Consider the following 13276-nt stretch of genomic DNA (forward strand, 5'->3'; position numbering starts at 1 on the left):
ACAGAAAATTATACTTCTTTCTGAACAAAAACTTTTTTTACCAAAACAAATATTGCTACTTTCTTTCACTTAAGCTCCAGTTTTTTAAATTGGAGATTTTCCACTACCTAAGGGAAAAATAACAAGGGGCTTACATACAACCAAAATATTTAAATAGTATGTACTTTATAAATTTTATTTAATCCATATAACTTAAAGAACAACACTATGGTACAAAAATGTAAGGTTACAATAAATCTAATTTTGTTCACGAAGAACTTTTCTAGGATTTGCCCCCTTAATCATTTTCCAGAAAGACACTACAAAGCCTTGGATGTCACCAGTGTCATTGAAGATCTTCACAAGCTGCTTCTCACATTTCAACTTTGGTTGCATTTCCAAATCTGAAAACAACACATTTTGTATAATATAATGGAAAGTAGAATATGGAAAGTAAATAAAAATACGTCTAATAACACCTGAAACATAATATGTTTTAACTTAAAATGTTAACTCACAAGACAGTAAATATATATACAGTAGACCCCCTCTTAACCGACCTCACATTAACCGATAGTCAGATTATTTGCCCTCGCTCGTAAAATATTACAGTTTGTTTCACCGACCTTGTTTAAAGAGCAGTTAAGTTTTTCCGCCGCTTTCTAGAGGTGGGCGTTATTTAACATAATAGGATAAATAATCCTATTACTGAAGATAAGAGTAACCTATTACCTTGGTAATAGAATTATTTCACCTATTACTTAAAAGCTGAGGAACGTTCCTGACTGTTACTGCAAAGTAACGGTATTTCCCATCTCTACCACTTTCTAGGAGTCTCGGCATTTCCGCTCCCTCGCTCGGGCGAGGGGAACAATACGCTTAACTCTACAGGATGTTACTGTTTTAAGAAACATTCTGTCTTGTAACAAAATGGTTGCTTGTATCTTCAATTTTGACAATAAATTATGTAATGTATTAATATAGATTTGGAAAGCATAAATAAATATTTCTAAGGTATTAAAATAATAATGTTTATTGACTCTTAACTACGACTAAAATTATTCCACTGAAAGTATTTGACTTTACAGTGTTTTCGGTTTATTTTTGACTATTCTATTGTCAATACAAGAAAAAAAGGACAAAAGTAGTTAATTTGGTAATAACACACGCACAACTTCAATCACCATCAGACCCAATAGGCGAATGGGGGGACCTTGATGGTGTCCCTACTTATATATACTATTGTATTGACTACCATAAGTACCGTCCAAGAAGTTTCTTTAGGACAAAACAACTAAAGAGCAAATTAATAGGTATAAATGGAGACAAAAATTAATTGTTCATTTATTAGCTTATTTATACTTTTAAATTTTGTGTACCGGTATACAACTATTCCCAAATGTTCATTAGATTTTCTTTCATTTTCCCCAATGAGTGGCCATTTTGTAACAAGTGTTGATCGACATTTTATCTTCCCGGTTTGTCATTTCACACCATGGAGATATGGTTTTAGAAAAGTTTACACTTCGTCAAATGTAAAAGCTATCACAATAATTGTTAGTATTTATTTTGTAGATCCCATTGAACTTGTTACATTTTTTAATCCGTGGATGCAGATTAATTTCTCAAGGTGTTCTGAGCCCTAAATACTATTGATACTCCATATTTTTCTCGAATGTGTTAGTAATCCTTTGTGTTGTGGGTCCCTACTAAAGGAAAATAGAACCAAAAACTATCAACATGACTAATATAAAATATTACACTTACATTGGAAAGTTTTCCCGTCTTCTTGGGCTGAAAATCTCAAGTATTCCCGGGCTTCATCTGCAGTCTTTACTGAGGTGTCAAATGTAATTATCAACGTATCTTTTGTTTCCAGCATTACTTTACAATGCAAGTACTTTTTGTAAAACAAAATACCTCGCTTATACATATCCATCTCGTTTTTCAAGTTACTTTTCTTCTTTTCAATGTCTGAAACATAAAACATTGCAAAAGTTGAGAGGTGAATCGTTATGGATAATACAGTCATAGTTTCAAGTAGAAATATCAATGATTGAGGGACCTTGACTAAAAACAAAGCTAATTAAGAATAATTGAAAAAGAACAGGTGAGGATCAAAACCTTCTTTAGTTAAGAAAATATTTATTAGCTACCGCCGAGAGCACAGAGATTACGGGAATACTAAGTATTCCTAAAACAGCAAAAGATAAAGAAAAGGTAATTAATTGAGTTACTTTAAAATATGTTCATGGGAACCTTTTGTCTAACTACTGGCCAAAAACTATTTTCATGTATTGGCATGTTAGAAAACTAGTAAATATAGCCTGCTGATAGCCTAACATTAGCCTTTGCCTTATTCATAGGCCATTATTATCAAACATATATTCACTGTCCAACATCTGATTGAACATTTATCAGGGTAGATTATATAGAAAAGAAACCTCACCTTTCAAAGGATGTAAATCATTTACCAAGTAATTTCTATTGATTCCCAAAACTTCCTCTTCAAAATAAAATTTAGATCAAGATTAGAAAATTTTAACAGCCAATAAATTGAGCTGTCTGTAATAGCCCTAAATGACAAATTTATGTTAATAAAGCTGGTAGTGTACACTACAGATCAGATAACAAATAATTTCCATTAGTATTCATGGCAATATTTTTCATTTGCAACCCTTTTGAGTACCAAAGGACCTACCTAATGGTTATAGTGGCCATTAAGAGTAAGAGTAGAGTTTTCTTTGTGAGGTTCACTCAACAACACCGTTTATAGAACCTTGGAGTCAATTTTAGAACTATATTAGAGTCTTGATAATTAATTTACGGCAAGATCAGACTATTGTCATGATATGAGCTCGATCACGGTACTTGCTCGTCACCACGGCAAGTTGGGTAACTAAAAATGAGTTAATCAAAATTCAACTGTACTACTAAACTTATGATTTCTACTGACCAATGTTGTGAGTGCAATAGATCTGAGCAAAGACCGGAACAAACCATTATTTTCCCTGCCTGAAGACAGCAGCATGGTTGAGGGGTTTGAAATCCACATCAGATAGTTCTGGTGAGTAACTCGATAGAAGTTTTTCTCTCTCTAATATATGGGAAGAGCACACCCAAAATAAACGAAGGATGGCTCTGTGAGGGTGGAAGTTGGCAGGATGGATAATATTCTTTCAGTTGAACATCAAAACTGACGTGTTACTAATATGCATTATAACTGAGTGTGTGGGTTCCAAGACTTCAAAAGGAAAAGAATTTCGGTGTTCATAAGAATGTGGTGATGTGGAGTAGTATGAGTGTAATGAAGGTACCTGGGCCCTATATACCTTCCTCTTACCACTACCGATTCACGCACATTTCCTGTCGTTGTTCAACTCTACTGCAAAGAAACTACTACCTCGTCAAAGTGCACAATATTACCTTAGCTGCCTATCACAGCCAGCTTTTATGTTATTTAATATATCTAATTATAATATAGTGAACAGAGAAATAATCATATATCTGGACTTATTCTAACTCGTGAAAAGTAACTAGATTTAGCAAAAATGTGAATTCTAAATTTGTGATATTGATTGCCAGACCACTGATTACCAGACCACGACCATTGGTGAACCTAATAAATTACATAATTAAATTAAGTTTGCCCTTGCCTACACCCTTCCCCAAACCCTACGAATCTATCTAGACATAGTCTTATGCTACTACTTATCCGGGCAAGTTGAACTGCTGCTGGCCGACACACTACTACCACTCTACTCCGACGGCAGTCGCCGCGCGTGCTTGTGGCGGGGAAGGTGCGCACGCCTAACTTTGTCACGTGACTTGTGTTATTGTCTTGTAGCGAGTCGCTACAAGAAGATGGTAAAACATAATCAAAGCACATAAATTGGTCTTTTTGCTAAGGGGTAACTATAATTTTAACTGTTCAAGTAGGCCTACAAATATTTTATTGGAGGGTTAAACGCCTTACCTTCCTTTAAAGAGCATACTTTTCTCATTAGTTCCGCTAGTTCATCTGTGTCTGGAGACTGTTTCTCAGTATTAGAAAGTATTTGCTTTTGAGTTTTGATGTTATTTCTGATCATGTTTTCCTCAAGCTGCATTTCGTACACTTCTTTTTTGATGTGTTCAGTATCCCCAGTTAATTGTTGGATTTCTTCCTGCAGTACTCTCTTTTGCTCTAAAACAAAATTATGGTGAATCAATTTTAGCCTCCAAAAACTAATCTTAATAACTACTAGTAGTGTAATGCAAAATATTTTTTTTTTTTTTATTAATGTGATACGAGATTCACACTGCTAGTAACTATTGAACATTGTGATTGTAATACCTTGAATTAGTTGACTGATTTATATAGTAATTTACTGCCACTAGTGTTGGACTTGAATTTTGTTGAGGTGTAGGGTTGGTAGTAAAATATACCCGTAAAATTCCAGTCTGGCAAGCTTAAAAATAAACTTGTTGACCCGTCTTTTGCCCTCCAATTGGCAATACAATGGGACCGGCTACGTTTCAAGCAGTGCTGCTATCTGTGAGTGTTTTAGCGAACTAAGTTGACTCTCGTCGTAAAGCAGGACATCACGGCACGTTATTTTCTATTAGTCAGACCGAAATTTGAAAGCCAATCACCCGATAATCGGAGTTGTTCGATGCTACAGGCTGCGCCCGCACTGGGCCGCAGCAAACGTGTTAAGTTTAGATTTTGGATGACTGATGGTAACCTGCTACCCATTGATTTTATTTATTTTTATAACTTGAACATTAACAATTGATGTAACCCGTCTGCGTTGCATGACTAGTTTGGCAATTTACTAGTTTTAACTTATTACCCATTCTTATTTTGTGTGTGCAAAAAATCATGATGAGTGTAATGCAAATTTTAATTCTTCTTTGATAAAGGGTCTTTGCATTTCAAATCAACCAACTGTTTGAACTAAGACCTCTTAGATTTGGCTGAAATTTTGGTCAGGCATTGTACCTACTAAAACTAAGATTAAATCTAAAATTTTACATTTTTCTGACTTTTGGTTACCGTTACATCTATTGAGTTTCAAGGGTTTAGAAGTTTAAAAAATGACCATTGTTTAACAATTCTGTGACTCAAAAACCATACATTTCAAGAGATCAACACTTGCACCATTTTGTTTTTTATAAATCCCCTTTAATTTTACGTACAACCTGACTTGGTTACCAAAAACTTTTTAATTTTTGTTTTATTTCCTCAAATAAGCAGGCCTACACATTGATTAGTCAAAGAAAATCATTCTGTAGGTATGTGTTGTCTAGTTTGACAAAATGCATGCTGTGTAAATGACTGTAGAAAAGTTATTGCCGCTTTTGGGATTTTCCCGACAAAATATTATAGTTAATCCAACCACTTAACAAAGTAAGGGTTGAGTTGAAGAGAATAGAAGAAAATATATGTCAGACTGTGGATGCAATTTATTTTAAAGAAAATTATGGACTGAGAAAATGCATTCATATTCTCAAAATAAGAGTACAATGTATACAATTTGGGGGAAAATTTTTTTAAGGTTAGCTCAGAAAAGAATACTTTATGGAATTTTTACCTGAACATTGCTGATACAACTTGTCACACTTGGCTGACTGCTTTTCAAAAAAACTTATAATAGGTTTTCTGTATTCTGCAATCCTTGACTGTTTTAGGTTCAGTAGTTGTTTCTCAACGTCTTGTAGTTCCAGTGGAATAATGGACAGGGTAAATTGACTCTGAAACTAATGAAATACCACATTTAAATTAATAATTAACTGCAATATCAATTTACCAATTTACAAGAAACAGGACAAAATTAGCAATTCTTCAGGTACAGTTCCGCAGAGAATCTGCGATATATTATAGGTTTAAATATTGATATACAGTGATTATTATTTGGGTCAATAAATCGCTTCAAAATTGTTCCCCCAATACAACATCACATTGAGTTATGGTCTGTTAGCAATTCTAAACTGTTTAGTAAGTAAACTATCTTATCAATAATTTATTCAATCAAAAAACAAAATGATATTTTATGAACGTAATAAAACAAATAATAACCAAATCCTATTGAGATGGTTACCACATAGGTTTTATAAATATAATTTCTTTCATTTTAGCGAATTTCCCATATAGGGAATAAGCTATTACCGTAGTACTCATGGTAAGACCTGGACCCGGGACCAATTTACTTTTTCGTTTTGAGGTCCCTAGAGACCAAAAACACCATCCGTTAAAATTCATATATATATATATATATATATATGTGTCCGTTAGCACGATAACTCGAGCAAAAATGATCCGATTTTAATGAAATTTGGTATAAACTTGTAAACCTACATTTATTCGAACGAGTTCGCGAACCAGCATGATCGGACTATGGGAACGGGGGTTTATGGGGGGTTTTATGGGGTAAAAATAGGTTTTTCCCATTTTCGACCCTAAAAACACAAAATTTCACAATTTCTTTCCAAACCATCTTGTAGAGCTTAAAAAAACAAATAATTTTGTATATTGAAGCGTTGTTGTGCGCCTAATGGTTACGGAGAAAATTCCAAAAAATTGTAAATTTAAAATTCCCATGTTATTCTTATGGGGAATAAATCAACGGTTGTAGTTTGCTTTTTAATGAACATATTTTGATGGAATTTGGAAAATACACTAATTGTTTTCTAAACTATTAACATTTTACAACAAAAAAACTTTTTTACCCTCCCTGTTGCAGCAAACCTAAGTACTCGTTAAACTAATTCTATTTAAATAGGGAATAAATGTGATATATTTTAGTGTAAATCCAATCAGGCAAATGGAAATTCGCTTAGTCTGAAGGTTTGCTGCGACGGGGGTATTTAGTTGTGTAAATCTTCTATATTATATTTATATTATATTATATATTATATATTATATCTTAAGTTAAATTTTGATTTCACAATTCCACACAGCTGGTTCAAACATTTATTTAAATACTGCACTAATATTAGAACAGAGAGGGTAAGGATCATATTTAAAATAATGATGTCACTAGCCTGAATGTAAACATTATTTAACATTTACTTAAATGGAGCTGTCAAACCATATGTAATTTCATTATAATAGGATTCTTTCAGTTACATCATTTGTTTATGTTTATAATCTATGGTAATGAGTCTGTTCTAACATTTGTGATATGTTGTAATAATATTTTACAGTGAATATTTCATTGTAAAAAGAAATCATTCATGGATATAGGAAATAATTAAGATTCTACAATCATAAGGTTTCCGTATCAACCTAGGCCCTTATCCTGAGTTGTATGAAATTACAGTTTTAGATTTATTTTTGTGTAAACAGTAATTTAATATCTCTGCTGCAGCAAACCTATAGACTAGCGAGTTTCCATTTGCCTGATTGTAATTTTCCTAAAATATGTTAGAAAACTACACTATTGACAGGTTTGGAACTATTGTGATAGATTTTCGTTTAAAGTCCAAACTATTAATCAGGTTCTTTCATTATACCTTAAAATATATCATTATGGTTTTGTACACTAGGTAGCCTAAAATAAGTATTCACAGTATGAGTAAACAAAAAAGTACTAGACCTATTACTATTAGGCTAATACAGTTCAATTTCGCTTATAAAATAAATGGTAGGGAGTGAAACCATTTGGCATTTTCAAAGAACCAGCATTCATTTTTTCATACTGACCCCGTTGCAAGGCAAGGGTATAGCTGCTAGCAAATACGAATAGTAGCGCTGGTTGCAGTACCACCAGTCAAATTTTTAAGCGACCGACGCTACTAATTGGGACCGACTAGCAATAAAAAGCTGTGGTACACAATGAGACCTTTACTTTTTTCTATGGTTCAGGGGCAGTGGTAGAACATATGCACCAAACTTTCTTAAACCATGTCCTCACCCATAACTGCAATAAGCATTTTATACTTATATCCCAACCCCGTACGAAGGACGGGTACTCTGCTAGTTTAAAATATAACCGAGGATAAAAAGAAACAATTTTATTAATTTTTTTGTTATTGTTTTTATCTATGATATCATGCAAGATAGTAACCAAGAAGCTTGGCACCCGCTCTCCACCTTCCATTATGGACGGGGCCTCTATGGAGAGGATTGTAAAGTCCCTTTTCCCGACTCACACACTGCGCCCATTGCGGGAGTTCGGAAGGGTGGACGACGTACCGCTTTTCAGTCTCGTGGAGTTGGAGGCGGCCGTTCTATCCCTGAAGAACAACAAGGCTCCTGGACCGGATGGGGTACCTGGTGAGGCCCTTAAGAAAGTCTTTTCAATAAATCCACAAATCCTTTTGAGCACGTACAATGCCTGTCTGGCCGAGGGGAAGTTACCCTTCTGCTGGAAAACAGCTAGGCTTGTGCTCGTGGGGAAGGAAACCCAGACCTACCCTCCTCTTACAGACCTCTCTGTATGTTGGACACTGCTGGGAAAGTCTTGGAAAAGTTGATCCATTCCCGACTGAATTCAGCCGTGGTTGCTGCAGGAAATCTATCCCCTCGTCAGTACGGCTTCAGGAAGGGACGGTCAACGGTTGACGCTATTGAGGAGGTAAAGCGAGCCGTAATGAGAGCTGAGGAGTTTAACAACTATTCTCGTCGGGTTGTGCTGTTTGTAACACTTGATGTGCGAAACGCATTTAATTCCGCAAGGTGGTGCGATATGCTGGAAGCACTGGAGAACACTTTCCACGTCCCGGCATACCTCATGCGCATGATAGAGGACTACCTCCGGTACCGCCTCATCATTTACGACACTTCAGAAGGCTCCAGGACGATGGATGTAACTTCTGGTGCTGCTCAAGGATCCATACTGGGCCCGGACCTCTGGAACGTCGCCTACGACAGCCTCTTGAGATCCGAGATGCCTGAGGAAACTGTCCTAGTTGGGTATGCAGATGACGTTGCGGCTTTAATAGCTGCACGTAGCATTGAGCTTGCCCAGCTGAAACTAAATCGAGTCATGCGAACCATTAACACATGGATGGCAGAACATGGTCTCTCGCTTGCTCTGACCAAAACTGAGATTGTGATTCTGACTAAAAAGAGGATTGACACCATCGTGCCTTTGATGGTGGGGAACGTTGGGGAAGTCCAAACCACTCGTGCCGCAAAGTACCTTGGGGTCATGGTGGACAGCATGCTCAGCTGGCGAGACCAGATCACCTGTACGGCGGACAAGGCCGCTTAAATGGTTTCTTCCCTTAGTCGGTTAATGGCCAATGTCGGAGGTCCGCAGTCCAGCTGCAGAAGGCTGTTAATGTCTGCGGTCCAGTCCGTGCTGAAGTCTGGGCAGACGCTCTCAATAAGGAGATATATAGGATGCGGCTCGCCCGAGTGCAGTGTCAGGCAGCACTAAGGGTAGCATCTGCCTATCGAACAGTGTCCGAACCCGCCGTCCTGGTGGTTGCCGGAGTCATCCCCGTCAAACTTTTGGCGGCGGAGAGGAAGGCAATTTATCAGCGCCGTGGGGAGGACCAGGCAAGAATTGAGAAACACACCCGGACCTTCCAGCTGTGGCAGGAGAGCTGGGAACAGGAGACAAGGGGGCTCTGGACCAGGCGACTGATACAACAGGTCCAACCTTGGGTTAATCGGCGGTGCGGAGAGGTGAATTTCTACCTCACCCAATTTCTGACGGGTCACGGCTTTTTCCGGTCGTACTTGTTCAGGATGGGCAAAGCCGTGTCACCCGATTGCATATACTGCCCAAGCATTCCCGATGACGTGGAACACACTTTTTTCCACTGCCAGCATTGGGAAAGGCCCCGCCTAGAGGCTCAACAGTTCGTAGGACTGCTGTCGGTGGACATGGTCATACGATGGAGGGTGAGGACAATTGGACCTGTGTGTCACTTTACGTCCAGGGTGTTCTCCGCGCCAAGAAGAACCCTTGACCTTGACCGGGATGCGGTGTAGGTCAAAAGAAATAAATAATGCCAGAAACGGTGCGAGCCCTGTGGGCTTAGGTCACATGTTGGCCTGACTTGAAGTAATGTGACATCAATTCCAGGTCTGTGTCCAACAGAGTAGAGGGGGTTTTTTAGTGAGTAGTCTGTGATAAACTCAGGAGTCTCACACTACAGGCTGGCTACCTGTGTGCGTAAAAGCATTTTCCCTCCTCACCATAAAAAAAAAAAATCTATGATATCATGCGGTAAAATTAAATTCAATGCAATTATAATATCAAACCGAATTAAAGTAGAACCTTGAAAACAAGACTCTCATATGGATTATAAAATAAGACTTGTTAGTTGTTATCAAGGTTGACTTCTTATCGAGGTTTGCAATAACATGTGATTAGGGGTAAAATAATTTGAAGGGGATTTGAAAATGACCCTTGTTATCAAGGGTGACTTGTTATCGAAGGTCTTGTTGTCGAGGTTCTAGTGTATAATCGATATATTGATATTTAATTTGATAGCATATTAATATATTACAGGTTCTCAGCCAAACTCCCAATTTCCAATTTAAAAAAGACCTCAATCACCTGAGGGTGGTTCACGGTTACCGTACCTGAATTGACGTATACAGAAATTTCTTGGAAAATATAGAACTTAGTTTAGAATTTTACTGAGATTTCGAAAAATAAATAACACAGTGTAAAATATAACTGAAAAAGTAACAAAACTCAATAATTTTAGTTTAAGATAAAGTGGACTTTACCTGCCCTATGTGTTTGACTACACTACATTTTGGGAGATAAGGGCACTCCTCCCCTTTCAAGTAACCTAAATTAAATCTAGCCTATATAACTTGCAAAACTTAGTGCAGTCAAAACATTTAACACAAGTTATGAAAAGTTAATTTTATCTAAAACTAAAATTATCAAGTTTTATTACTCTTTCAGTTTGATTGAATTTTATTCAAGGGATTAAGAATAAGAATCTTTACTGTATTACCATTTTAACATTTCACAGTCCAATAGGGTCCGTCAATTTGCTGCATAATAAATTGGTAAATAATCTTAGGCCTATATACTAAAAAACTTTTGCAAAACTTATGACAGCTAGCCTGACCATACTACTGGACCGAATTACACGCGGTTGTTACCAAATTTAAGATATTTTCCTGTAGATGTCTAGTAGAGATGTATGTAGAGTCTAGTAGATGTACTTCCTGTAGATAAATGTGTCATTTACTTAAAGTTATCAAACTATAAAAAAAATCAGAATAGGCTATATTATCTACAAAATACTATTTGCAGCAACTTAGAAAGTAACTTAAATTATTTTAAACAGGTTTTCACCCTTGGTCTCCATGTACTGTCAACCAAGTGACATCTAGTCTATATGTGGGGATTAAAATTAATGCCTTAGTCTGTGGGAATGACCACATCGTCCCATATATCTGGCACTTGGTAGTAAACGTGTTAAAAGGCTAATCAAATATTGAATCCCAAAATTTCGTGATTGCTAACTGGCTTAACTTAAATTAGACGAGTCTAAGTGTAGAGTGAGTGAGATAACTATCTTTGCCTACACCAGTAAAGTGCTTGTTCTACACGCTACCTAAAAACCATTTTGAATTTTTAATTACCTAATTTTCAGCAGCAGTAGGCTACTCCAGCTCTCCAACATAATAAATTAATAACTTACCTTAATTTCGTCTTCCATATATGAAAGAGAAACTGCCAATCTAGAACACCTAGTTAGCAGCATAGACTAACCAACGCAAGGGTGTGTGTTTAAACAATGCTAGTTCAGTATGCTAATAGATTAATTGGCTGTGGCAGATAGCTTGGTCGGCAGTAAGTTTACAGTGAGTAGGGCCTAGGCCCAAACACTTATTAGGTAGGTAACATGGATGTTTTAGCGCTGAAAACATTATTGTTTTCACAACGATGTTATCGGTACATCAATGGTTAACTCTTCGATGCTCATCCGTAGTACTAAGCAGATCAGTTAGGAAGCCTTACCCTAGGCCTACGATATGATGTATAGGCAACAGTAGACTCCCTCTTATCCGACACCTTCATCGGTTTAACTGGACTACACTCAGCGAAAATGACATCTCTTTAACAGGACAATTTTTATCAGCATTTCGGTTTATCCGGACTATATCAACAGGAAGTTGTGGTACCGAAACGACTGTTCTCGTGAGAAAGATTTGAAACCAGTGATCACGTGTCTAAATACAATGCTCTTCTAAATTTAGGTCAAATACCGTATAGGCCCTACAGTATGCATAATAGGTCTGTTTTAATGAGTTTTCGGGGACGTCGGTTTAACTGGAAAAACCGTTATCCGGACTGGCCTCGGTCCCTAAGAGTCCGGATAAGAGGGAGTCTACAGTAACTTACATACGTATAAATAAGTTACCTCATCACCCATGATTAGAGATGGCCAGGTTACACTGTAGGCCTACTCTTCAAAATATTTATCATACAGTTATCAAAATATGAGTGTAACCAAATTATTCTGCCACACTCTACAAGAAGAATCTTGATGTTTACTGTAGTAAGTGGGTTTCTTCAACTCCCGGCAAACAAAGAAAATATTCCTTAAAATAAATATAGTACGGGTCTTTTAAAATGTCAACTTCACTCAAACAAACACCAGATACACAGGAGGCGATCCTGAAAACTAGGAGTTAATGTCAATGCTTAATTTCTCAACAAACTGTAACTGACAAATTAAGTTACTAAGCCCTCCTCCTTTAGTTTAGAGTTTAAACAACACGAAACACGAACAGCAACAGCGGAACAGCACAGGCTCAGACAACGACAACACAACTTTCAACTTTGTTATTGTTTCGTTTCGTATTCGTTTTGATTTGATTTGATTGAGTTGAGGTTGAGGTTGAGCGATCGCGATCAGATTTTTAGAAATCAGAAAAATGTAAAATGGCGGGAAACAAGAACACAGATATTAGGGCCTAAAGCGAGGAAGCTAAAATGAGCATTGATTATAGAACAATAGTTTTGTAACGGTTTTGCAGTAAATCTCCGTTGCTCTTACATTATAGTTTGTTTATACTAAGTACCTGGGGACCGAGCTTTGCTAGGGGAAAATCATTAGTCCACTCTGAAAGCAGTCTAAGTACTGTATTGGAGACACATAGATCCATTCCCAAACTCCACACGGCTCGCCTTCACTACGTCCTACACCATTTCCTACGTCATGGACCTGTTTCCCTCCATTTCCATAGCACTTTAGGATTGTAGATACCTTAATCTAATCGTTATTAACAGTTCCCACACTCCGGACAGCTCGTCTTTACTACGTCCTACACCATTTCCTACGTCATTGACCTGTTTCCCTCCCTTCCCCATGCCATTTCAGAATT

The 13276-nt window shown here is 37.0% G+C and overlaps 1 protein-coding gene across 1 annotated transcript; it reads right to left on the minus strand.

The window, feature by feature from the left end:
- Positions 1-179: 179 nt before the first annotated feature.
- Positions 180-12683, minus strand: LOC128992503 (uncharacterized). The gene is made up of 5 exons (XM_054416103.1): positions 12310-12683; positions 5556-5721; positions 3956-4165; positions 1747-1953; positions 180-383 (listed from the first exon to the last, which is right to left on the minus strand). The coding sequence occupies exons 1-5, from the start codon at positions 12319-12321 to the stop codon at positions 238-240; spliced, it is 741 nt and encodes a 246-aa protein (XP_054272078.1). The 5' UTR covers positions 12322-12683; the 3' UTR covers positions 180-237.
- Positions 12684-13276: the final 593 nt, after the last annotated feature.

This window comes from Macrosteles quadrilineatus, unplaced genomic scaffold (genome assembly GCF_028750875.1).
Source record: "Macrosteles quadrilineatus isolate MER2022 unplaced genomic scaffold, UCM_ALF_1.0 Scaffold_4__1_contigs__length_99947679, whole genome shotgun sequence".
Taxonomy (NCBI): domain Eukaryota; kingdom Metazoa; phylum Arthropoda; class Insecta; order Hemiptera; family Cicadellidae; genus Macrosteles; species Macrosteles quadrilineatus.

Excerpts from the sequence above, each read along its gene's own strand:
- LOC128992503 (XM_054416103.1), bottom strand. Across the intron at positions 1,954-3,955 it reads AGTATGCTCTTTAAAGGAAG|ACATTGAAAAGAAGAAAAGT; the intron begins GTAAGGCGTTTA and ends TTTATGTTTCAG. Across the intron at positions 384-1,746 it reads AGACGGGAAAACTTTCCAAT|ATTTGGAAATGCAACCAAAG; the intron begins GTAAGTGTAATA and ends TGTTGTTTTCAG.